This window comes from Microtus pennsylvanicus, chromosome 7, assembly GCF_037038515.1.
Source record: "Microtus pennsylvanicus isolate mMicPen1 chromosome 7, mMicPen1.hap1, whole genome shotgun sequence".
NCBI classification, from domain to species: Eukaryota; Metazoa; Chordata; class Mammalia; order Rodentia; family Cricetidae; genus Microtus; species Microtus pennsylvanicus.
This window is the reverse complement of record NC_134585.1, coordinates 83968928-83996842: the sequence shown is the minus strand read 5'-3', so window position 1 is coordinate 83996842 and position 27915 is coordinate 83968928. Positions and strand designations below refer to the sequence as shown.

The 27915-nt window shown below is 41.3% G+C and overlaps 1 protein-coding gene across 1 annotated transcript in view; it reads left to right on the top strand.

Moving 5' to 3' along the window:
- The window catches only part of Slc39a8 (solute carrier family 39 member 8), a 55379-nt gene that overhangs the window by 14583 nt on the left and 12881 nt on the right, over positions 1–27915 (top strand). The window contains exons 3-6 of the mRNA XM_075981273.1: positions 9109–9271; positions 14591–14760; positions 17004–17126; positions 17608–17778. Of these exons, the coding sequence (XP_075837388.1) occupies positions 9109–9271; positions 14591–14760; positions 17004–17126; positions 17608–17778 (627 nt within the window). The remainder of the gene's footprint in view (positions 1–9108; positions 9272–14590; positions 14761–17003; positions 17127–17607; positions 17779–27915) is intronic.

The window sequence follows — 27915 nt, the reverse complement described above, 5'->3', positions numbered from 1 at the left end:
TCCTTGTGGCTGAGAATTTATAGCCTTGGTAGCTAGCTATACTGACCTGATGCTGATTTGTATCAGCATCTAACTGGTTGAGTTAAAAGGAATCTGTTCTGGGAATCCTGCTTTTGACTCCAGCAGGGTGACAAGGTGAGAAATTTTCTCTCTGAAGCTAGTTTAAGCAACTCAGGATTTTCTTTTTCCTGTATACACAGTTAATTTCCTGGGCTATGATCTTATATTAGTTGAAACCAAGGTAAAGTGCAGTACAGAATATTAGTAGCCTGTTAAGTCAGAGAAGAAGACCAGGAGATTACATCTTCCTGAGTCTGCTGTTAGAGCAGTCATATTACCTCATGTGTGAGGCTCCTTTCTTATCAGTGACTACTGTCAATAAAGAAGGTCTGTGGGGGACTATTTTTAAGTGTTTGAATTGGTAAAGACTGTGAGATTTTTTACATTTGAAATATGTTTTATGTTTGTGATATTTATTAATCTGATATCTTGGAAATGACCCCCCCCAAAGAAAAGTTATATTTTAAAAAGCGTTGTGTGTTAAGTTGACAAGGGTTCAGTTGTGTTGGCTAATTTTATGTCAACTTGAGACATCTGAAAGGAGGGAGCCCAGTTGAGAAGACACCTCTATAATACTGGGCTGTAGGCAAGCTTGTAGAACATTTTCTTACTTAGTGATTGATAGAGGAGGGCCCAATCCACTGCACATGGTGCTGTCCCTGGGTTGGTGGTCCTGGATTCTATAAGAAAGTGGACTGGGCAAGTCATTTGGAGCAAGCCAAAAGGTACCAGTCTCCATGGCTTCTGTATCAGCTCCTGGTTTTCAGCCTGTTTGAATTCCTGTCCTAACTTCTTTCAGTGATGGACCATGCTAAATAAACCCTTTCTTCTCCAAATTGCTGTCATGGTGTTTCATCATAGCAATAGTAACCCAAACAAAAACATCTCCCACGCCAATGATCCTTAATCTTACATACTAGGTTCTCAAATAATTTAGCTCCCAAACTGCCCCACACTCTTGTATAGGGGACATAAAAAGTCTTAGCTTTTGTGATATGTCTCTTAATAGATTATAGACACTACTTTTATGTCTTAAACGATTATTGACACTGCCATTCAAAAAATATAAAAGGCTATGGAAGCTCAGTTGGTAGGATACTTGCCTAGTATACACAAAGCCCTGGGTTTGATCCCCAGTAGTGAATAAAACTAGGCATGGTGGTTCATGCCTATAATCTCAGCACTCTGCAAGAGGAATTTGGAGGACTGCTTTAAGTTCATTCTTAGCTTCGTAAGACCCAGTGTCAAAAGAGAGAAAATTAAAAAAAATATTTTCAATTTACTAACAACAACAATAGTAAACCTTTGCATGCTGATGCTTTCCATTTTGAAAGATTCGTTATTTTTAGTGTCCATCATGTGTACGTCTGTGTGAGGGTCTGTGTGTGGATGTGTGCAGGTGAGTGTTGGTGCTGAGGAGGTCAGGAACTTGGCATCTCCCTGGAGCTGGAGCCTTCTGAAGTGGATGCGGAGACCCAGACACAGGTTCTCTGCAAGAGCAGCTCGTGCTGTTGGTTGCTCGTGCTCTTTACCAAGGTGCCGTATCTCCTCCATCCCACATGGGAGTGTTTTAAATAGAAAGGAACTCCTCAACTGCTTTATGCTCCACAGTGCTGCTTTAACAGATCCCCGGGACTGTCACGTCAGCTGCAGCCTTTAGTCTGCTGTGACGTGGGCCGTGGCCTGTTCACGTGGAAGAGAGTGAGAGCGGGGAAAGGGAAAGAGTCAGTAACATGACGAGAATCAGTCTGAGCATGCGCGTTCTCTAGCATCTCTAGGTACCCAGGACTAGGCTTTGAGAACCAGTATGCCTGTGATGGATAAATACAGTCCTTGTATGCAGAGGGTTTATAGAACATACTTCACTTACAGAGAGGTTGAGGAGGAGGCCTTTGAGCGAGGCAGAACAACCAGCCCTTTGAGGCTACCTCACGGACACAAAGCAAAAGTACTCCTGCCTTTGGGACAAGTCAGGTTTGAGAGCAGGAACCCAGAGCAAGCATCTCTGTCTCCATACTAGGTCCAGGGTCTTCATGGCGAAAAGGTCTTGAATGATGGAAACAGACTGGGGTAGCGATGAGTGGATACCGAGTGGGAATCATGCCAGTTATGTGTGCATGCATACATACATGCATACATACATACATACATGGTAAAGTCGGGAAACTTTGCCAAACTCTTTGAAAAAGCAGGTTTAGCTTTTGAAATTATTATTTTTTTTATTTCCCATGTTTCTTTTTGTAAAATCAACTTCTGTTTGGGGAACTCCTTCTACAAACTCCCAGCTCGCCCTCCATGTGTGTAAGAACCTAGACAGAGATTAAAATGACAGGGAAAATTAATGGCTTACTTTTATTTTCCTAAACAAATAGAAACACAAGTACAGTGTTTAAAATTGTGATATCTAAACAGGCAGAAAGAAAAAGAAATCACTTATAACCTCAGCACCTGTGTAGAAATACCATCAACATTTGGGAAACTTTGTCTCTACATTAGCCTTTGTGTGCTTTGTAGTAGCGATGCTATTTCTACACACGGCCTCATCAGGATTCTTTTTTTCTTTTCCTAACAGGCTATAATTAAGCAAGGCATGTTTTTTGGTCTTTTAAAAATAATATGTTTAGGAGGAGAACTTTTCATCTACTCTTCAGGAAGAGTTCTAAGAATGTGTGTGTGTGTGTGCGCACGCGCTCGCTCACGCACATGTATGTGCATGCTCATGTGTGTGTATGTATGTATGTATGTATATTTACAAGTATCAGTGTGTCTGTGTGTTATTTGTATGTATGTGTGTGGACGTGAGCACACACTTGTGTCCGTATGCATGAATGTGAGTGGTGTGTTTGCGTGTTGTTCAGAATACATGCGCACCATTCAGGCTTAAGTAAGAAGCATAAGAAAACGAGATGAAAATGAAAACATTAAGATCAGAGAAACAGTTGGCGTCCCTAGACCAGTGTCCTCCTACACCTAGAGGTTATTCTTCTGCACTTGGGGCGTTCTTTACTCCAATCTTCTCCTTTACCGTGTCAAGAACGCGTCTAAAACCCAAGCCCCAGAAGATGGCATCAACTTCGAAGAGGCACTTTAGACTCGGCACACTTTGAAAAGGCTGGAAGAGAGCGGACAGCTGGGGTGAAGGGGAGGAACACTGACGCGCTTCTGGTAACTGAGTTAGGCAGTTCCATAGCACGCCAAACAAACCTGGCGGTAATTTATTGCCTCAGCGACTCTGGCTTTAAATGTTCCTATTGTGAGTGTCATGCCTATAAACCACCTGCTTTATGACCTTTAAAGTGATAAATTAGTGAAATGTTTCCTTGTTTTCTGCGTTAAAAAGACCTCCCGCCAGTTACATTCAAAGGGACACTTTAAATTTATGTATGTAAATTGTTGGGGTCTAAACTTGTCCCCTAGGAATCCTTTCCTTTCTGTGCTCATTCCACTTGGGCTACTGTTGGGATCTTAATGCACTTTTACATTTGGTTGCAAAACCGAGCACGAGTTTATCCATTCATTGCCTCGTCTGTTTCATTTGTCACGGGTTCCAGGAGCTGCCGAGTGCCAGGCATGGCTTCCGTCCTCTTAGTGAATATTGAGGTCACATGAACTTGGGATCTGCACGGCTTCTTTCCTGTTAGAGAGTCATTTTAGACTGTCACTGTTTTCTTCTCTGCTGTAATCTGTGGCCCATCACGGTCCTAGTTTCACAGACACCTTCCATAGAGGTGGGTCAGGTGCATGGATCTGCTGGGAGCTGGGAAAAAAGTCCTGGCTTTAAACAGCTGTAGGGGATCAATGCATCCAGATGGTACACATACAGCTTTTTGGCGGCATGTGACTGTGATCCGCCCTTCCAGCTGTGCTAGGCGTGTGCGCCTGTGTTTGAGGCACTGGGACACGTTGTTGTTAGTTTCTGTTGCTCCAGTGCGACACTTTGAACCTCACTTTTCCTGTTTGAATGATGGGGTGGGCAAGATGTGGTAAAATTGCATGTGAATGATCTCTCTCTCTCTCTCTCTCTCTCTCTCTCTCTCTCTCTCTCTCTCTTTCTGTCTCTCTGTGTGTCTCCCTCCTTTCCTCTCTCCTTCCCTTCCTCTTCTTCCCCACCACAAGGATCCTAAGTAGTTTAAAGAGTAATTTAACTTTATGACTCAAACAACCAATAGGTTCCATAAAATGCACTCCTTTGCAGAATCTAAGTGAATTTCTTTTTAGTTTTTGAGTCATTTTTTTTTGTGTGTTTAACAGAGACATAACAGTCAGTCTCCAATGGATTAGTAATGAGAAGACATGAGAATATATGGACTTGAATTTTATCTTCACCTCCCATAAACTAATCGTGGACAACTTACCTTTTCAATATATGATTTCTTCATCCACATTCTTCTCTTATTAGTAGTTAATAAGCCTATAGCTTTTGTTTCTCAGGGTGCCTGTGATTATTTTTGTTTAGAAAATTCATTTGTCATCAAATTGCAATTGATTTTTCTTTGATTGAAAACCTTTATCTCATAATAACTTAACCCATTTTATATCTGATTCCTATGCCAAGTGACAAATCTGTTGAGGATGGGAGCCAGCACTTGTTCCCAACATTTGCACCATCTGGAGAAAGTGTAAATAACCTATTTGCTTAATGAGTACATTGAGTGAGAGCAAGAAAGTAGTGGAAAGTCCTCAAGTGAGCAGAGGTACCTGAAAGTGGCAGGAAGGTTTTGATGCCACTGCCCCACTGTGGCATTCCTGCCTACAAAAGGAGGCTGTCTGTCATGTGGCGTGGGGGAGGAATGGCTGTTGAGGCTTGGGTCACCTCTCTACACATGGCGGATTCCAGAAGGAAGCTGTAGTTTTTCTAGAAACCATAGCAGTCAGCGATGGAGCAGGGAAGGGAGCAGAAGTCACTAAAAAGAAAGAAGTTAAGAATTCTTTCCACTTGGAACTCAAAGCCCTTGTCCAGCCTCTGGCTCTCATTAGAACTTTGTAATGGGATTTACTGTTTGCATAGAGGAGTTACCTGATAATCCAGGGAAATGAACTGGCCTTGGTACTGCTTTCTAAGTTTAATCACCAGTACGTTGGCAAGTGTTATACGTCACTCTCACTTCCTATATATACACGGAGAGAACACAGCCTGTGTGACAAGAATCCCCAGTACAGATAGAACACAGCCTGTTTGACAGTCATCCACACTGCAAACACAGCCTCCATGGCAAAGTCGTGTGAGTTTGACCTGAAAGTAGTCAGTCATTCAGAGTGGGAGCATTCTCCCTAAATAACTTCACAAGTTCTTTAGTAAAGAGGAGATGAAGGCCCCATAACAATGACCATTAAAGTTGAGGCCTGAGGTCAGGCTAAAATTTAACCAAGAAGAGAGTCCTTGTAAGTTTTGGAAGGCTACTGCTTCAAGTCTTGCCACATGCCTTGGGAGTCATCATAATAAGAATAATTATTATAGTAATAATTTGTTACACAGATTTCAGTTGTATAAAATGCAGAGGGAGGAACTTGTAATCTTTCCCACATCCTTTCCTTACATTAGTCCCGAGCATGCCACTTCTAGAAATGAAGCAGAGAAATTTGAGTTGGGATTAGGAAGGAGCAGGGGCACAGACACAGATGCATGAAGTCATTTGGTGAAATGATTTTGAGTATAATTCGGGGGCTGTGTGTAATGCAACCTAAACCATCTTTACCATCATGGCTGCCTTTCCTTGGTGTCTTGTGTACATAAGGTGCTACAAACCAGTTTACCGTGGCTGAGAGGAGCGAATAGCAACCCACTGATGTCAGGGTGTCTGCAGAGGAGAGTTAGGTCCCCAGAGCACAGAGCCTAGAAGGTCATAGTCTGGGTGGGACGCTAGAGAATAAGAATACCTGTTAGTAGGTAAGTGTGACAGTCTGGGACGTGCAGTGAGTCTTCAGGCCATGTGGTAAAGGGTGCTATCACCCGTGAGTTGTTCTTACCACACCCTCTTGTGACCCTGCAATTCCCAGAGGGTACCACTCATTGTTTGGAGGTGAAAGGATGTGCTCCAGAGGGGTCAGGCTTCAGCAATGTCACTGGTCCAACCGGTTTCGTGCCTTCCCTACAGAGGCACTGGGCTCTAAATTCTGTTTGCTTCTCTAGTGGAGACTCTGCCCCTTCATAGACACTGCCTTCTTTAGTTCTGGGTTTAACTTAGTAAATTAAGACTGAAGCAGACAAAAATAGGCCTTTGTTCAACTTTATTTGCCTTCCACTTCTTTGTGGATGAGCAATTTTCAGCCCGTTAGGCCTGCATCGATTCTGTTTTGGCGCATAGTCTGTGCTCATCCTCTTTCCAAAAGGCAAGCGCAACCTTGAGCTTTGCCATCTCTCTGCCTGTTGGGTGGTTGCAACTGTCAACTACTGTAATTTCTGACTACCTGCCCAGCAAAAATTCTATATAAATACTGACAGATCGTGAATTCTGAGTTCTCGCAAGGTGTTCATGCTATTCTCATTTTACTGCCCTGATTATTTTTTCCTGATTGCCCACAGGAGAAGTTTTAGTAATACACAATTGCCAATTAGGGCATCTTGAAAGGCTATGGCATTTAAACTGTTACTTCACGAAGAAATACTAACTATGCCTTAGCAAGCTGACTTTTAGATTTGGGTCTAAAAAGAATTCCTTAATAATTGTCACATTTTGAATGTCTTAGGGCTTGAATTCTGACAAGTTGGACGTTATTCATAGCTTGCTTTGCTTTTTCCTCATGTTTTTATTTCGAGGAGCCGGAAGACCGTGTGGGTTAAGGCTCCTTTGCTGGGCACCTTGTGTTTTTGTTGGCACACCTGTTCATGACCGGAACCAAGACTGACCCAAGTATGCTCTGTAGGTTTTGAGTCTGGCAACTTTGCCTCTGGGCATCCTCCAGGTCAGGCATGAGCTGTACCTTCTTACCTTTCCCCAGCTGGCTACCCAGCTACTTCCTTCTTCTGTGAGACTAGTGTCTTGTGCTTGCAGCTATAGGAATGCCTAAGAGGAGAGCAGCGTTGGGTATTTGACAGCCAGTGCACAGCTGTCGTTATCATATACCACACAAGAGAATGGGTTGGATAAGGAATAGCGTATACATACTTACATGTTATATTCTTACGCATCATACACATATGTGTGCATATATACATATGGTAATGAAATAGAGGCGATGATATTGAAAGGCAGCAAGGAAGAGCAAATGGGAAGTTTTAGAGAGAGGAAATGGAGGGAAGAACTGGGGTAATATTAAAACCTCAAGAATTAAAAAAAGAGAAGAAAAAATAAAATCTTTCAAAAAATCTGAACATGCATTTCTTATAAAGTAATTGTCATCTCAGTTTTTGATAGTTGTGTGCAGTTTGCTGTACTTGATGTCTTTACGTTTTTCCTTGACAAAAGCATTGGTTTCCTTTATCAATATTTACAATTTCTAAGTTTATTGTTTCTATCGTGAAACCAAGTGCTTAAAATATTTATTTTTATTTCTATGTATCTGTGTTTCCCTTGCTTATCTGTATGCGTACCCTGTACATGCAGGGCCCATTGCTGCCGGAAGAGGGTATCAGATGCCCTGGAGCTGAAGTTACGGGGGGGTCGGGGGGCTGTGAGTAGCCCTGTGTAGGTTCTGGGAACTAAACTCCAGTTCTCCGCAAGAGCATAGAGAGCTCTCAACTGCTGAGCCATCTCTCTGGCCTCTACATCAACCTTCACATCCTCAACACCATCCACGGGGAATTATTCAGGTCAGGCTGCCATGAAGTGCCTTAGCCAATAGAAATTAATTTTCTAGTTCTAGGGACTGAAAGTCCAAGGTCAGAGCGCTAGAACGTGAGGTGAGGGCTGTTTTGTGGCTCATAGTCGGGCTCCTTCCAACTGGGCCCTCTCTAATGTCCCTTCTCATGGGACACTCATCCTCTTGGACTAGGACCCTTTCTGCATAGCCTCTTCGAACCCTAATTATTTACAGGAGACTATCTCCATATATCACCATCCTGTGGATTAGGGGTCTGACATGAACTTTGAAAAAAAAATTTAAGTTTATAGAACTAAAAGCTAAAGCTTTTAGTGGGACTGGAGTATTGGCTGAAACAGACAAAAAATATTTCTCAGGCTTTTGTTTGAGCGAGTGAGTTTGCCCACCCTTTCTAATTTTTATAGTATTAATTTATTATTGTTTAATCTGTTTTGTTATCTTCTTAGTAACGCAAGTATTTAGAATATAGTTTACAGTGAAAATGCACTTGAGAGTAAATGAGCCTTTAAAAATTATTTTTGAAGAGATTTCTTTTTCTAATGCAGATTCTTTGCCTCATTAAAAAGTTAATGAATTTCTAAATGGCCCAGCACTAGCTCCAAAACTCTCCATAATATAGAAAAGCTACTTATCATCATTTAGATTAATGCATATTTTGATAAACAATAGTTTGTGCTAAGATAGATTTTAAAACACTTTTTATATAATTGAACTATTATTGCTACATAGACAGATACACTTTTAAACTGTGGGACTGTAAGGAACCGAATATCTATCAACACAGAATGCTAGAAAGCCACGCTGACAACCCCTCCAAGTATCCATTTAAACAACCAAAAAGGTGAATTGAGACGATGACAGAGCCCTGAGTTCAAATGCCACCAGTGTGCTTTTGTTCATATCATGTTTAATGAGTACTCAGACTTTGTGTATACCAGGCAAGTCCGCCACCCCTACCCCTGAGTTATAGCCACAGCCTTCTCTCACTATTATTTTTCAAGTATTTCTCAACTTCTAAACCAATTTTTAATCTTTCTTTTGTTCACATTAGATATGCTGTTGATTAAGTAATCCTTTTGCCATTTTGTTTGTTTCTTCCTAGTATTAGAGGAATGGGCTGGTTCGCCGTTGTGGAGGTTTGTTCATTTCTGTAGTGGGCTCTGGTGTAGAACCAGCGCCGTATACCGGGATGGAATGCCGTCTGTCTCCTTAGACTCTAAGGCTTAGAGTGCTTGCCCACGCGTGCTGACCGCATCACTGCTGGTGCTCCTGTTTCTTCTGTTTCAGTGTTTGTCCGCAGAAGACATCTTTTCTCTTCACGGCTTCTCAAATGCTACGCAGATAACCAGCTCGAACTTCTCTGCCATCTGCCCTGCGATCTTACAGCAGCTGAACTTTCATCCCTGCGAGGATCAGGAGAAGCACAATGCCAAGCCGAGTCTTTCCGAAGGTACCTAGCAGCCGCCACCTACCTCACTCGGAAGGTCTGAGAGGCAGCGGGAGATCAGGCTCACAGGCACCCTTTTCTCGTTTATTGCTTTTAATTAATTTGCGAGAGACCTCCTGGTAAAATAAGATTCAGCCAGTGTTTAGATAAGAATAGTGGGAGCTCATAAGCTTTGTAAGCAGCACTCTTCCCTTTGTGGGATCAAGACTACCCTTAGTACACTTTAAACTCCCAATCTTCTTCTTCTTCTTCTTCTTCTTCTTCTTCTTCTTCTTCTTCTTCTTCTTCTTCTTCTTCTTCTTCTTCTTCTTCTTCTTCTTCTTCTTCTTCTTCTTCTTCTTCTTCTTCTTCTTCTTCTTCTTCTTCTTCTTCTTCTTCTTCTCCTTCTCCTTCTCCTTCTCCTCCTCCTCCTCCTCCTCCTCCTCCTCCTCCTCCTCCTCCTCCTCCTCCTCCTCCTCCTCCTCCTCCTCCTCCTCTTCCTTCCTTATTCCTCCTCCTCCTTCTTCTTCTCTTCTCCTCCTCCTTCTCTTCCTCCTCCTCCTCTTTCTCTTCCTCCTCCTTCCTTATTCCTCCTCCCCCTCCTTCTTCTTTTACTTATTGCGTTTTTATTGTATATACTCAACAAACTTTGTGCTCTGTTACATATGGACTTTTTCATACAAATAGATGTTGTATGTTGATCACATTTATCCCCCCCCACAACCGCTCTCCTTTCCCCTTCCCACTTTCTCCATACCTACGGTCTTCTCTGTTCCCTTAGGGCAGGGGTTCTCAACCTTCCTAATGCTGAGACCCTTAAACAGAGTTCTTCATGTTGTGGTGACCTCCAATCATAAAATTATTTCATTGCCACTTCCTAACTGCAGTTTTGCCTCTGTTATGAATGATATAATAATAATAATATAAATATCATATGCAGATATAGGACTGAGACCCACAGGTTGAGAACCACTGCTCTAGAGAGTTTTATGTCCACAGCCACATCATAAAGATAATTATATGTGTCTGTATGCAACCACTTCTGTGATACCAGGTTGCATATTATTTGGCTTAGTTGATGAGTCAGTTTTCTGTCACCTTTTGCCTGTGATAGACGGTAGAGGGAAACTAATGTGTTTCTAGATGAACTCTTAAAGCGTGGAGTTGCTGACCTTTAAGCATTTGTAGATGGAAGGAGATGCCAGAATGACAAAGGTTTGCTAGAGCCTGTTTACATTTCTGGAAGCCTTTCACGTTTTGATGCTTTATACTTTACACTTGAAAACAAATGCAACAGAACTTTTAATATTCTAGCACTTACTGGGAATGTATGTGAATAAAGGCACAGACTTCAAAGTCCATTTTCTGGCCTTGTTGGAAGCCTGTTTTGACCTCTTTTTACCTCAGTTTCCTCAATGAGTCTAGCTCCAATAACAACACTCATAAAATACCTTGGATAATATTGGCTTCAGTATTGTCCACAGTTTCAGGAAGCGTCACCAGTAAAGGAAAGTTACTGAGATTCCAAAGCATTTCTAAATCTGGGTGTGGTTTCTCAGGCTCACAATCCTAGAACCTCAGGGCCTGAGGCAGGAGGATCACCATGAGCTCAAGGCCAGTCTGGGGTACAGATGAAGAGTGTGCCAGAAAAGCAAAGAGTGAGAGCAATTGATGGAAGGGGAGACAGACAGAGAGAGAGAGAGAGAGAGAGAGAGAGAGAGAGAGAGAGAGAGAGAGAGAGATAGATTCAGCTGTTCAGGTTACTCTATGTCGGGTGGGGCCAGGAGGTGAGAACAGGGAAGGAGAAAGCAGGAAGTGAGAGAGAGAGAGAGTTTTGGGTCAACACCACCAAGTCATAAAGCAGAAAGTAAACAGTTTCCAGTTACAAGATCAGAAAGGCTCCAAATATTTGGACAGAGAACCCAGTAAAGGGAGTGGAGTGCTTGCCTCAGCTAACCTGTTTTGTTTGGCAATGCATTGTCATTTGGGGCGGCACGTAACAGCTTTATTTGAGTGTGGTTGAGTGGTCTTGAACAATTATTCAGTGTCTTTCTGCCTGCGTCCCTTTATGTGTAAGCTGGGTGTAATCATCGCTCCTTTGTCATAGAATTGTGGGTAGCACCAAAATGAACCAATGGATGACAGTGACTGGAACAGTACTTGGTACAGCTTGAGAGGATTATGTCTGATCTTTCTGTGTGTGTCTGGGTGTATGTGTGGAGACTATATACATGTATGGGTTGGAGTGCCCTCATGTGTGCCTTTGGGGTCAGAGGAGGATGGCAGTTGTCCACTCTGTGGCTCTCCACCTTGATCTCTAGAGGTAGGAGCTCTCACTGAACCTGGATGGCCATCAAGTTCTGGCAGTTCTCCCTGTCTCTGTTTCTGGAAACACTGGTATTGTACGCATGTGTGGAGCCATGAGCTTTTGATGTGGGTGACAGAGTTGAACTAAAATCTCCATGGCTGTGTAGCAAGTGTCCTTCTTTGCAGATCTGTCCCCAGCTGCTCACACAAGTGCCCACAGCACAAATGTTCAGGTTTACTGTACTCCCCAGCCCTTATCTTTCTCACAGGAAATTGAAAACAAACAAATGTATACAATTTTGAATGTAACTTTTCTCTGCTTGCAAGTCGAATTCAAGGTCTTTCAAGGGACTTAAGGGACTTAAAAAAAACTCAAAATGAATCTAATTCAAAGGGGGCCACCATACAAAAATGGTCTGAACAGATTTATATTGACATTTTGGTGTGAAGATAAAATAGTCTCATTTTTCAGAGATCTTACATTTCGCCAGTTTTTCGAAGTTGCTTTCATTTGCCTTATAAACCACACTGATATATATACAGCTAATGGATGATAAATTAGCTTCTTTAGGAGAGAAATTAATCATATCTTAGTAGTAATTTAAAGGTCCAAAACTGCCTTATTTTTGGATGAGTTAATAGAGTGCTATTTAATCTAAATAAGATATAAGAATCATAGATTCTTACTTTAAGCATCCTTGAGGAGTATACTGTCCATCATCACACGCCAACGATGGAGCTGTGAACTCAGAAAGGTGAGGTGGACGGTGCACATGAGTTTCTCTAGGACTACAGGAACAGATTCTTTTTCTCTGCTGATTTAAAGAATAAAAAAACAGAAAAGGAAAGATCTCAACACTTGGCCATTTTTGTCGGAAACATGTCACACACACACACACACACATCACATACATACCACACATACTACATACACATCACACCCCCAACCCCCCAACATATCACATACACACACTAACACACACACATAAACACCACATACACATCAACATATACACCACTCACACCAACATGTACACACCACACACATACCCCATACACACCACGTACACACTACACAAAACAGCACACACACACCACAGACACAAAACCACAGACACACATACCACACACACCACACACAAGCACACGATACCCCTCCCCACCCCATAGACCCACACAAAGAGACAGATCCACCCAGGGGGGAGAGTACCTGGAATCTGAATTTGTCTGGCAGAACCAAAATTTTTATGTTTTTGGTAGAGTAAGTTTGCTTTGACCCTCAGAACTGATGGGATTGGGCTATCTCAGGGGACTGGACAGTTCAGATAAAAAAAGTGGGGGCAGGGGGAAGCCAATTGTTTCTTGCCCAAGGACAGCTCCTACAGGTGCAGGAGAGTACAAGTCTTTTAACTCTAACCCTATTCTTTTCACTGCGCAACAGTCAACTAAACAAAGGAGAAGTTCGCTTATTCAATTTTTTGAAATAATAATAAACAACATACATTGAAGGCTTGATATATATATTTATATAATATATATATATATATCTCAGGAACAATTCTGTTTATTTTATTCTTGTAAAAACTATGCCTGTATGTGCATATGTATGTATGTATATATGTATGTGGACCATGTAATATCTGGTATTCTTGGAAGTCAGAATAGGACGTTGGATGCCCTGGAATTGAGTTACAGATAGCTGTGAGCCTATCCATATGTGGCTACTGGGAACCAACCAAGGGTCCTTCACAAGAGCAGCAAGTGCTCTTAATTGCTGATTGAGCTCTCTAGCTCCACTTTATCTTTTTCTCATATTTATATGTAAAAAGCATTTTTTTTAAGAAATTGATGTCTGTGTGTTTTTGTGTGTGTGCCTGTCCGAATGTGAGCCACATGCATGAAAAACCCACAGAGGCCAGAAGAGGGCACTGGATTCCCCAGCATGGGTGCTGGCAATTGAACCCTGGTCCTCTACAAGAACAGCAACGGCTTTTAACCTATGAGCCTCCTCTCTAGTCCCTAAATTCAGAGTTCTGTTGTGTCCCTTGGGCTTAGAGGAACTCCACGTGTTCCTCCTCAGCTGTGTGGAGGAAGTACCTTGCCAGGTTTGTGGATTCAATGGCCTACAAGACTTTGATGACTTAACCCCGTTCCTGACACGTGGCAGATGCTTGCTGTGCCCTGGGTATTACTTGTATACTGGTCTGATAGAGCCAGCGAGAAAAGACAAAATTTAAAAGCATTTTCTTATGGCTGCTTAAAAATTGACAATGCAAAGGCAGCTTTCTTCTTCCACACAGTTCTCTGTGCCATGTGTAACTTGGCTCCAGTGGCTGTGGTACATCTCAGACCACCCTGCTACCGTGGGCTAGCCTGTGCATGCTTCACTTCCATGCCCGGTTCTTAAACTAACTTCTCCAATCAAGGTGATGGGCAGCACACACAGTTAACTGTTAGACTCAGGAGAGCCTTGCCTCATGGCTTCCCAAGTAGCATTATAGGGTACCTATTTGGTAGCTGAGTGAAAGACGAACCACCTCTCTCTGTTGTCAGCATCTCTCACGTCTTCATCTGGGCCTGGCAAAGTGAATTTGCACACCGCAGCGTAGGGCAATTAAGCCACAAGCACAGTTTGCTATCTCCTTTCCCATCCATAGCCCCGGCTAACCTTGAGCTTGCAATGTAGATGAAGATGCCCTTAAAGTGGTGCTCTTCCTAATTTCACCTGCCAAGTGCTGAGATCACAGGCATGTACCACTATGCTTAGTTTATGAAATGCTTGACTTAGGACCTTGTGGAGGATAAACAAGGGTTGTACCAAATGACCTATAGCCCTAGCTCTTACCAACCTTTCTATTAATTTTCAGTCTGCTGTATGTATGCTCTCAATTTTCTGTATGACTTTCAATGAGAATTTTAGTTTTGAAGAAGGTGTTTTTGAAGCCTTTAAAGAAGAAATGTTGCAGGTTATTGTGTAGCAATGCAGTTGGCTCCTTGGCCATAACTCATGTTTACTCTTTTCCCTTGTACCTGTAGTCTGGATCTACGGAATCCTGTCGGTGACAATTATTAATTTGGCATCTCTCCTGGGATTGATTTTAACCCCGTTGATAAAGAAGTCATACTTCCCCAAGATTCTAACTTATTTCGTGGGGTTGGCTATTGGGACCCTTTTCTCAAATGCCATTTTCCAGCTTATTCCAGAGGTAAGGGGTTGGGCTATGTGTTTCTGTGAATAATTGCTTATTTTGAACCTTTTAGTATGTTGTGCATTTTAGCCTTCATAATCCTCGCAGCATTTTATGATGGATCTATAAGGCTGTGGATAGAGAAGGCAGAGCCACAGTGAGTGGCAAAGGTTGCTTTGAGTGCCAATGAATGTTGGAGTCAGAGACAAAGTGACTGTCCTAGGAAGGCATCAGGACAGGCTCAGACAGTGCTAGGACACGTTGGAGGACTCCACACTTCATCCTGCCTTTCATTTGGCAAATTTAATTTTTCTGCAGTTTGATTGCTTATTGTTTTCTATAGATTATCAAATGTCCAAATTATTGAAGGTAGACTACATATTCCCCCCCTATACTTACTTACCACAGGCCTGCAAGATGAGATATTAACTGTGTGTGATTGACAGAGGCTACTCGCCCCTTTTTTTTTTTAATTGATCGAGAGGATAAAATCAGCCATGGGCCAGTAAATAAAGAGCAACTTCACTCGGGAGGCAGAGGCAGGTGGATCTCCGAGTTTGAGGTCAGCCTGGTCCATAGAGTGAGTTCCAGGACAGCCAGGGCTACAAAGAGAAACCCTGCCTCAAAACAACAACTACTACAACAACAAACAAAACAAAACAAAAAAACAGAAAAAAGAGCAACTTAATGTTTTTCTTTGATTAAAGTGTATTATTTGATATGACTATAGTACATTATTCACTTAATCAATATAAGATGTGCGTGTTTTATTTAATATTTCTGTTATGGCCATATAAGAAAAAAGAAATAATGGAAGGAAAATAAGAGAGGGAAAGAAAGAGACCATTGAAGAGAAAAAGTCACAGACGCCAATGAGATAAATCCATTTATATGGGAACCATATCTCCCCACATATTCTGCGCACGTGAAGAAGGAGAGATTAGTGCCAAACAAAGTGAAGGTAGTGTTCAGGCCATGCCCCTCCTGAAAGGTTCCAAAATAACAAAAGTCTTCTAGCTTTTCATCTGTATATAAAAATGAGGCATAGGGGCTGGAGAGATGGCTCAGTGGTTAAGAGCATTGCCTGCTCTTCCAAAGGCCCTGAGTTCAATTCCCAGCAACCACATGGTGGCTCACAACCCTCTGTAAAGAGGTCTGGTGCCCTCTTCTGGCCTGCAGACATGCACACAGACAGAATATTGTATACATAATAAAAAAATGAGGCATATATTCTTAGAGCTATAGATTTTATTGATAACAACCTAGAAAGAGCCTCAGAGAAATACTTACCAAAGCCTGTCAAATGTGAAGAAAGCTGAAAATCTGAAGAGATTAGTGATTTGAGGATAGCCATTCAGTTAGCTAGTTATGAGAATTACAAAGCACACTTTTCTTTCTTTCTTTCTTTCTTTCTTTCTTTTTTTTATTTATTAAAAATTTCTACCTCCTCCCATTTCCCTCCCTCCCCCTCCCTCTCCATTCCTAAGAGCAGTCAGGGTTCCCTGCCCTGTGGGAAGTCCAAGGTCCTCCCCACTCCATCCAGGTCTAGGAAGGTAAGCATCCAAACAGACTAGGCTCCCACAAAGCTAGTACATGCAGTAGGATCAAAACCCAGTGCCATTGTCCTTGGCTTCTCAGCAGCCCTCCTTGTCTGACACGTTCAGAGAGTCCGGTTTGATCACACGTTCCATCAGTCCCAGTGCAACTGGCCTTGGTGAGCTCCAATTAGATCAGTCCCACCATCTCAGTGGGTGGACGCACCCCTTGCGGTCCTGACTTCTTTGCTCATGTTCTCCCTCCTTCTGTTCCTCATTTGGACCTTGGGAGTTCAGTCCAGTGCTCCAATGTGGGTCTCTGTCTCTATCTCCATCCATTGCTGGATGAAGGTTCTATGGTGATTTGCAAGATATTCATCAGAGCACACTTTTCTTTACAAATGCATTGTATGATACATTTAGCATAATGCAGCGTTCTGTGTATGTGTATTTAGCATCTTGTCTGCTTCAGAAATCACTCAAGGCAAATGTTCCTGTGGATGTTCCAGACAGGAGCCTGTAAGGTCTGATGGTTTTAGTTCACAGGGTGACTTCTAGTCAAAAGGTTTTAATACATCACCTGTGGTCTGGCTACTCATGTTTCAGAGTATTTGTGTGAGGGTGGACTTATAACTTTGGGGAAAATTGCATAGTAAGAAGTTATGGCCTTGTTTTCCAGAAATCAATTAAACTACTTGGTTTTGTCTGAATTGTCCTCTTCCCTAGGCATTTGGATTTAATCCCAAAATTGACAATTATGTGGAGAAGGCGGTTGCTGTGTTTGGTGGATTTTACATGCTTTTCTTTGTTGAAAGAACACTTAAGATGCTACTGAAAACGTATGGACAGGTAAATGGACTTGACCAAAAACATTTGATGTCTTGCTTTCTCAGGATCCCCAACAAAGGCAAGAATTGTGAGCTCTACGAACAGTCAGTCTGACTCTTACGCTAGCAAAATATGAAGAGAATAAAATATATATATATATGTATATATATATATATATATATATATATATATATATATATATAGACATGTGTATTTGGAACTACCCTGATTCAATGCAAAAATAATAGATATGGATAATTTGTATTCCCTTTATATTCCTCAAATAAGAACATATATATCTCCTAACACAGAGAAAGCTGAAAATAACCACGTAATCTAGTACATAAGAATCTGTTTAAAGGAGAAATGTTAGCACTTTAAAGAGATTGCATTATAGATATATAAAGTTTTTCTCTTATAAAATGAAAAACAGTGGACTATCTTGATATCTGCATGATCATTTTCTTTCTTCTTATAACCTTCTTGTTTTATTCACATGTAGAATGATCACACCCACTTCGGGAATGATGACTTCGGTTCTAAAGAAAAAGCCCATCAGCCCAAAACGTTACCGTTACCTGCAATCAACGGTGTGACATGCTATGCCAACCCTGCTGTCACAGAGCCTAATGGACACATCCACTTTGACACCGTCAGTGTGGTGTCTCTCCAGGTACGCTCTGCCGATTGCGTGTTTCTCTTACTCTTCTGCGCGCTTTTCACGGTAAAGGCGGGGGTTATCGTCATGTCGATGTTTCACACATTTGTATGTGTTAGACACACCAACCTCCATGGGATAAGCCTGTACTCTTTCTGCTCTTCTGGATGTTTAAATACATGCATTGAAGGAACATGGACTCTTGGTCTTGGGGTCAATTGTTCTCAAAGGTTGTTTAACATACATGAACCTTTCAGTTAGACTCACAAAACATATTTAGTAAAATTAATTCAGGACATTTCTGACACTTTAATTCTTTCAAGATCCCAAACTAAAGGATCCTCTGTGTGATTTTTGAAACTGCAAAAAGATTGGAAGATTTGAAAAATTGTGTTCATTAATTAATTGACTTAAGATTTATATTTGCACTGTCTGAAGAATATTAATGGATACCATTTTTAAAACAAGTATTATATACAAGGTGATATGCGAGGCAATTATTGATTTTTTTTATCTCACCTATTTTTTATAACAGCTACTGAAAGTAGAGGTTACTCTGTTGAAGGAGGCTGCTTGGTCATTCTGGTTGCTCTGCAACTCAGACCCAAAATAACCACACAGAAACTGTCTTAATTAAATCACTGCTTGGCCTATTAGCTCTACCTTCTTACTGGCTAGCTCTTACATATTAATTTAACCCATCTCCATTAGTCTGTGTATCACCACGTGGCTGTGGCTTACATGGTAAAGTTCTGTCCAGTGTCAGTCTCTGGGGGAACTATGTGACTTCTCTGCAACTCCAGCCTTCTTCCTCCCAGCATTCAGTTTAGTTTCCCCCACCTAGCTATGTTCTATCCTATCAGGCCAAGTCAGTTTCTTTATTAACCAATGGTATTTATAGCATACAGAGGGGAATTCCACATCATTACTCTCTATGTATTACGATTATTTTCATTTCAAGTGATAAAACTCAAACTCAAATTGTCTGTGACCAAAGGATTAATTATTGGAAAAAACCAATGTCTTGTATGGGAAAGCCAAGGTTCTGGGCCAGCAAGAACCCTGGAACCATCAGTACCACTTTTCTTCTTCTCTGCAAATGTCTCAGCATCATTATGTTCCTCTCACCCTGGATGGTCTCCTTCCACAAGTGGGACATATAACCACAACAGCTCCTAGGACTTACATCTTATAATTTCAACATTTAGGATGAAACCAACTTTTTATTCTTAAACCCCCAGTTCCTTGTAAACACTCCCTTGTGTCACTTTCTGTTAAAAAGCCACTTTAGACTAAACTAGGTGTCTAAATGGCCAGGCTCCTCAATGGGCTTTGAAGGAAAACTTGTAAGCCAACAGGAAGTTACTTATTACAGTGCAACCAATGATGCTTGTCACTAAGAATACAGAAATGTCTAAATAGAAAATTTATATCATCCTTACAGTTAACATTTTATTGAGTGCTCCAGGTCTGTGACTTTAACAGTAGACTTATCTTACTACCTCTATAAACTAGAGGACAAATACTGTTTTAATCAGGATTCTAGGACTTTGAGATGTTAACCAGCCCAATATAGAATACAGATGGAGCAGACTGTTGATTAAAGAAGGGTGCTGGGAGGACAGGGCCGCTGGTGTGCACTGTAATTATCATTGGGCAGATGGAGGGGGAAATCTTCACTGTGACTCAGCCAGTCAACGTAGATTTCCAAGCTACAAAGTCAAGCACAATAGAAAAGCGAGCAATTGAGACAAGAAGGCAAAATAACTGAGAAACATAAAAGACAGAAAAGAAATATTTGAAAGAGGTTGTTACAGAAGACACTTAAGAGTTTTCTTCTGTAAAGAACACATTTCTTTGTCATATTGTTCTTCCACCTGATGCAGGTAAATTCTCAAGTGTGTTTGAAGCAACTTTGCGTTATTATTAAACTAGTTGGAAATTATCTCAGGTAGTGTAATGAATGGTGATTTTAACCAATGTTCTTAGAGAACATGCTAATGTTCAAACAGATGATTACTTGTAATAGTTAAGGAGTTACAGTGAACATTTTTTAAGTGTTCCTGGTCAGTGTTGAAACAGTTGAGGGCTGACCTTATCTGATCCTCTAGGGCTAAGCACAGTTAAGGTAAGGCTACTCACTTAGAGATGTTAATCAAGCCAAGAACATTAAACTTCTGAGACTTGAATCTTGGGTTGCGCTGGGCTATTTGATGCTGTGTTCTTACATGTTTTGGGGGCTCTTCTTCTCCACAATGTTGGAAGCAAGATGATAACATCAACTCTTCTTTCAATATGTATTTATTTTACTAAGAGGAGAGAGATAGATTAGCTCAAGAATATTGTTTTCTGAGGACATGGCCATGCAGGGGACACAATAGAGGGGACATAGAGAACAATACCCCAAACCTGCCTTCCACTGTGTGTCTAAATCCTAGCTGCCTTACGCAGGCTTTGGCAAACAATGGATCCTTGTGAAATCATGGCTGAACATTGATGAAAATTCCAGAAGAATCAGTCAACTATGCTGCCAACTTAAACACTGATTAACGATGCTTTTAAGCCAGACATGGAGACACAGGACTATAATCTCAACTCTTAAGAGTTTTTTCCAGTGCATATTTACTGAGTCCTTGTTCAGCGCCCAGGCCCAGGGTTTGAGGCAAACACATTCTCCTGCCTTTTAGTTCATGTAGTGGAAATAGTTAACAAAGAGGGAAGCAAGAAGCTACGAGAACGCAAACATCCTTTGATGGAAATAAAACCTGGAGGTTGACATGTGGGGGCTTCTGTGGGCAGAGCAGTCAGGAAAGATTCCCTCAAGAAATCAGCAGAGGATTAGGTAATGACAGAAGCCACCCATGAAGGTATCTAAGAAAAGAATGTCCTGATAATGTATAAAGTAGTCAACCATGTCCTACAAAAGGGAACTGGGACTTCAATGATACGAAATTGTGTGTTAGCATGGTACACCCATGGTGTGATTCCTCCAATTTTGGGATAGAAATGACTGGGCTTTCTAACCATCATGAAAAATGAATCCATGGACAGGTGAGAATGAGATTAGAATTCTAGAGCATACTTCCAGGAACTGCACATTTGATGAAGAGGAAAGAGAAGATATGGCCTTGGATGATACCTATGTATCAGGTCCTGCTGTGAACTGCACAAATAGTATTGCCCTTCTTTCTTTCCTTCCTTCCTTCCTTCCTTCCTTCCTTCCTTCCTTCCTTCCTTCCTTCCTTCCTCCCTCCCTCCCTCCCTCCCTCCCTCCCTCTCTCCCTCCTTCTCTCCCTGCTTCCCTTCCTCCCTCCTCTCCTTCCTTCTTTGTTTTCTTCCTTTCTTTCTTCTTTCATTTCTTTTTTTTTCTGTTGTTGTTTTGTTTTTTGAGACAGGGTTTTTCTGTGTAGTCCTGGCTGTCCTGGAACTTGCTCTGTAGACCAGGCTGGCCTTGAACCTGTAGATCTTCCTGCTTCTGCCTCCCAAGCACTGGCATTAAAGGTGTGCACCACCCATGCCTGGCACAGACACTGATATTTTGTCGGGTTTGTTTTGTGAACCTTTTGTTGGTGGGATAGTCATGGAAGAACAGAGGTTTAGATACACTAGCCAGTGTACTGCTGTAGCCGGAGGCTTTTCTCTGTATTGCCTAAGCCCATTGTAGTGGTTTCTTTCCTGCTCGCTGGTCCCGACAACCGGTTATAGAATAATCAATCACTCAGAGGCTAATAGTGATGTAATTGCTTGGCTGATGGCTTAGGCTATTACTGGCTAGCTCTCGCTTTTAAATTAACCCATTTTTAATAGTCTGTATATTGCCAAGTGGCCAACATTACCTTAGATGTTCTGGCATCCTGCTCTATGGGCGGCTCCCTGGCAGCTCTCTCCACCTCGCCTTCTTTCTCTCTCTAGCTCTGCTTGGATTTCCTGCCTAGCTATATTCTATCCTACCATAGGCTCAAACAGGTTCTTTATTAACCAACGGGATGCATACATATTCGCAGAGTACAGAAGGCATTCCACACCATACTGCCGTTTTCTATGTTCTTTAGACTATATAGAAATGTAGGTGGAGTTTAAGAAACAAAGTTGAAAGGCCTGGTGTGACTCCATGAAGCAGCAGGTGTTGTGGGGTCAGTTATAGTGGTCAGAATAAAAAAGGGCTTTATAATATTGAATATTTATAATATTGAATGTTCTAGATGACTCCATTGAAATGCTGGTACACAGTATTAAAAAACGTGGTTTGTTTGAATTCAAGTTCAGGAATTGAATTGGCAACATCAGATGCTAATGTTTTTAACAGAGTTAGACTTTTTTTCAAAATTGAAAATAGTAAGAAACTATTGAAATTATGAGTTAAGAAAAGTTTAACTTGATATGACATTGATAGAACACAAATTAATAGTAATCTAATTTTTAATAGCATAATTCTTGATTCGCTATGAAATACAAGAAGACTGAAAAAATATTATAAAACAATTAAAATGCATAACTAAGGAATGAGGTATTTATTTTTATTTTTTTTCAAACAGTCTGGCTTATCAGCATGCAGACTGTTTAAATTTAGTCTCTAGTATTTTGTCTGTGTTTCGTCATATAAAACCAATAGCTTTTGACAATTTAAAAACACGTTATCATCAAAACATGTATTTATCACAGATGTTAGAAGGTAGATGGGAGTTCCACTTATAGCCTTTAGACAAACTCTGAGATTTCGTTGCACCTAGAGAATGGGAAACACAGCAGCCTGTGTGACATGGGGACGCTAGTCACTTAGCTGTCTCTAGATCGTGGGACGCATCCTGCCTTGAGGTTGGTTAGTTCTATCCTCTGAGACGGAGGGGTTCTGTTAACCTCTGTCTGTGGAACATTGCTTCCTCTAGGACACACAGCTTGGGAATGACTGCTGTTACTAGATCTTGATTCCCGAGGAATACCAGGTCCTTGGTGGCGTGTGTTAGCACTGCCAGGCCACTAGAGGGACCATTTGGCTCACTCCTCGGGCGGTCTGCAACAGTCTCCTACTTATTTTGTAGGAAGAGAAAAGAAATTCCTCTGCCATTTACACAAGTTGAGTACTCTGTGTGTTATGTTGACAATTGAGGTGCAATGACGTGGGATTTGTTCACAAAGTCCGTGATGTCTGGGAGACGGAGGACATCAGTAGCTGATATAAAGTCATACTCCATAAATAAAAAAGTGTTTTTGAGATGCTTGGATCTCTGTGAGAGCCTTACAGATTTAAACACATGAAGTCACCCAGTAAGCATTTTTCAAGTATCCAATGTGTTTCTGGTGATCTTCTAAGTCCTGGTAAGCTGTCAGAGGGATGGAGGAACACACTCTCTGCCCTTTGGTATGTAATGCTACAAATGTTACAGAGAACTGGGCCACTAAAAGCATTGACCATATATCTGTCTCCAGCGTGGGGCTCAATTTCAGCCTTGTTTGCTTTGCCTGTGAACGAGGCTCTTGGGTGGAACTTTCCCAAAGGAAAATCTCCACTTTCCAGAGGTGAGGGCCACCTGGCTACACTGGCTTAGAAGAAAGGAACTGGGGTTCCTAGTGTTAATGTGCCTCAAATGGACAAATTATAAACTAGTTTTTTTTTTTTGAGCTCCACTCTGCATTCATGTGGTCAGCCGCATAGCAAGTATTTACTATTTTCAAAATTAAAACAGTAATTTTTTTTTCCTGAGGCTGGATCTCTCCAAGTGATCCCAAATACTGGGCTTGCAGGAATGAGCCACACTCTGGCTCTGTGTACTATTTTACTTCTTTACTTATTTATTTATTTATTTATTTTCTTTCTTTTTTTTTTTTTAAAAGATTTATTTATTATGTATATACAATGTTCCTCCTGCATGTACTCCTCTATGCCAGAAGAGGGCACCAGAACCTCACTACAGATGGTTATGAGCCATCATGTGGTTGCTGGGAATTGAACTCAGGACCTCTGGAAGAATAGCCAGTGTTCTTAACCTCTGAGCCATCTCTCCAGCCCTCTGTGTACTATTTTAAACCATATAATTCGAATGCCATATCCTTTAAACAAACCAATGTCAGTTAATTTCATATACGTGTCTATGCTAAGAACTGGTTAAAATGAAGCCCAGTGTCAGACTTCAGTAAGAATTGAAGATTTCTTTTGCCTTAATTTTTTTTATATATTTATTAAAAATTTCCATCTCCTCCCCTCCTCCCATTTCTCTCCCCTCGCTCTACCTCCCCCTCCCTCTCCAGTCCAAAGAGCAATCAGGGTGCCTTAAAAATTTTTAAATTAAAATATAATTACATCACTTTTCCCTTTAACCCATCCCATGTCCCTTCCCATATCCCTCCTTCACCCACTCTCAAATTAATGGGCTCTTTTTCTTTGAATATTATATTTCATATATATTACATATGAAAACAATATATGTATTATGTATACATAATATAATATATAAATATATAACATAATATATAGTATCTTATATAAAGACACATAAATACATAGATATCAGCTGCTGAGTCAGTTTCAGGGCTGACCCCTTCTTACTGGATAAGCAGCGGGATCTCCTGTTGGCCTTGCACCCCAGTTCCCTGCTCCGCGTGCTCTGTAGGCGGAACTTCCCGAGGGAAGCCTTGCACCCCAGTTCCCTGCTCCGCATGCTCTATAGGGGGAACTTCCCGAGGGAAGCCTTGCACCCCAGTTCCCTGCTCCGCATGCTCTATAGGGGGAACTTCCCGAGGGAAGCCTTGCACCCCAGTTCTCTGCTCCGCATGCTCTATAGGGGGAACTTCCCGAGGGAAGCCTTGCACCCCAGTTCCCTGCTCCGCATGCTCTATAGGGGGAACTTCCCGAGAAAAGCCTTGCTCCAATCGGTTCTCATTCCACAAGAACAAAGCTGGCCATGAACAGAGGGTGGTTTACGGGGTGGTGTCCTTGTTAATTTTGATTCTACCAATCAGGTGACTGGTCAGTTAATTATGATTTGTTCTTTTGGGTTATGGGCTGGGCTGTAGAATATCCTGGCAGTATTTGTAAAAAACTGTCTTTGAGGTTTTTTTTTTTACATGATTTAATTTAATTTTATTTATTTATTTATTTTTGGTTTTTCGAGACAGGGTTTCTCTGTGGCTTTGGAGCCTGTCCTGGAACTAGCTCTGTAGACCAGGCTGGTCTCGAACTCACAGAGATCCGCCTGCCTCTGCCTCCCGAGTGCTGGGATTAAAGGCGTGCGCCACCATCGCCCGGCTTAATTTAATTTTAAAGAGCTGAAAAAGATGCCCATCTTAAAAAAAATGCCCTTACGTAACTGCCAGGCCATAACATTTCCCCATAGATGGTGGTGGGTTTTTCTTGAGGACCGCCCCTGCCTGTGCCTGCTGCTGCAGCCTCTCTCGTTAGTGAAAGTTCTGGAATCAGTGAGAATGCACTTATCTAAACATGTCCTACACTAAATTGTTTTCACTAATCAAGCAAGACTTATCCCTATTTAGAAAAATTAGTGAGATTTTACTCAATTAGGCTTGATGTCAAGCTAATTTTCCCCCATTAGTATACTGAAGAATTGCTATGTTGCTCTATTATGCATGTGGATCGATAAAAAGTTGAAAATTAATGCCAGACATTTTTTTTTAATTTGGAAAATAAAGAGAGAAGGGAGAGGTCTGAGTAAATGATTCTGGCTATCAGAAGAGCAGCTTAATTTGTTCCGTGGAGAGAGCCCAGCTGCAAGCCAGCACAAGCCACAGAACACTTACACACACACCCCAGAGCCAGTGGGTCTGCGGCACCAGCTTTCTCAAGTTTGATTTTATTTTTAAAGATTGCATCATGAAAGACTCTATCGCGCAGTTATTGGTCTTGCTAAAGCAGGCTTCTTTCTCTTTTTTACCGCTGATTTCAAAGCTGTTCATCTTGTGCTCTATTCTTTCCATGCCGCACCCTGCAGCTTGGGAAGTGCTGAAGCAGGACCTGGTGAGTTAACGTTTGCCTCGTGGGTCGCATGATGGAAAGTTTGCTAAGCAAAAGGATATTGGTGGTTCAGTGAGTGGCATTCATGACTCTTGGTAAAGCTCCTGGGAGGCAGAATTTGTTTAATGCTTTAGTTAATCTATGTTCTATTTTTATGTATATTTAAAGATCCCAAGCTAGAGCAACCACAAAGATAAAGGACTCTGCAGATGAAGTAAGGCCTTGCCAAGATGGTCTTGGGTCTGATGTCATTATGTTACATAGTAGAGTCTTACACACACACACACACACACACACACACACACACACACACACACACACAACTGAATAATACCTGCATCTGTCTATAATGATGTTATTTAGTTTATGTCTGAGGCAAACATCAAGATTAAAGAAATCTCATTTTTATAATGATTACTGCTTTACAGATAATACTAATGAATAAAACATAATGGAAGGCATTTGGAGAACAACTTAAGTGTCCATTCATAACAAATGAACCTTCAGGGTAGAACTACATCATTGATTGGCTGGTAACTTTGATCTTTCTATATGATTGCTTTTTTCTTTAGAGAATTTTAGTCCTTCTGAGAATCTCAACCCCATTAAATTAACGGATCCTCATTTATGTTATTCAAGTGGTGATTTCTCTGGCCTTTAATGTGGTCCAATTTATCAAAAAGTATGGTTAAGTTCTGAGTTCTAATCAGTAGGGAGCCCAAGTCTTTTGGGAGTGGTTGAGATATTATTGCTTTTTAATTCTGTCAGCAGGCATCAGAAGACTAAAAAAAGCCAGATTGTGTTTTTTTGTCATATATCTTACTTAGAATATCAAAGAGCTTAATGAACATGACTTCATTAAACCTTCATAGCAACTCAGTGAAGGTGGATAGAAGTTGGAAACGTTTACTGGCGGAAAAAGGGCACCTATAAAGATTACCTTTGAAGGTTTGTTAAGCCATTCAGGTCTCTGATTTGATACTTTATAGTTTGTCCTCCTTTACTGCTGGATTATAAAATGCCTTTGGAAAAAACCTGAGGTGAGAGATCAAACATTGTTCATAGTTTTCTAGACTTCAAAGCAAAACTTAAATCTGGAAGTTGTGTTGTAGTTGGAAAGTAAAATCACAAATTACTCATTGGGTAGATGCCATGTGTGCAGAAACGGTTCAGACTTTCTGTGTATTTTATCTTTTATCTTTAGCCCAGATTTTACAATCTTGGACTCTTATATGAAAACAATAATATCAACCCTAAATTGAGTTTGCAGACTATACATGATACACCGTAGAAACATTTTATCCTCTATATGACATCTTGCTTCATGAAGCACATCACTGAAGCTACATGAAAGTATAGGAAGTGGTCTTCATCCCATAATTCTTTCATCCATGCAATATCAGGTGATCACCTCCACGAGTCAGGCTGTATTTTACGTCCTAGAGATACCACTGCAAAGAGATAACTAGTCAGACAGTCGTATGGGACACACATTCCAGCATTGCAGGGCTACAAATGCCAGGCACAGAATTAAAATGTTGTGAGGTGGTATCCACATGACCATATTGGTTTGGGTGGTCAGAGAGGGTCTCTTTGAGGAGGATACATTTAAGTTCGACACTCACTTGTGAGAAGAAGCTGTCCCTGCAAAGGCTGTAGAGCTTACATCCAGTCACATGTCTCTAGGCAGGACAGAGCTGAATGGGTTTCAGGAATGCAAAGGTGGTCTGAGCAGCAGAGACCAGTGTGCATGCCGCTACATAGACAGCAGAGAAAACTTTCGACGGAAACTCTTCAAATTAAGCATCACTGTATTCTAACAGTATAGCATGATCTAAGCAAGGCGTTAGTTCTCAAATTACTTTTTATTAAATGCGATGAGACGAGTCAGGCAAGAAGAAAAGCAGAGTTTTCCGCTTATGCTTGCACTTGGTAAACAACAGTGTATACTTTAAAATCTCTATAAAGTGTCAGCATACCTCAGAACACCTCAAATCAGACCAACGTATTCCGTTCAAGGACAGACTTGCTTGTTTGAGTCACTGACATTGCCCAGTACGGAGGATGGGAAATAATAGCAATAAAACAACCCACTACTGTTGGAATAAACCTCTGGGCCCAGATCAACCTCCATGAGTTATGTCAAGAAGCTCAGAAATATATCCAACATAATACAAACAGTGAAC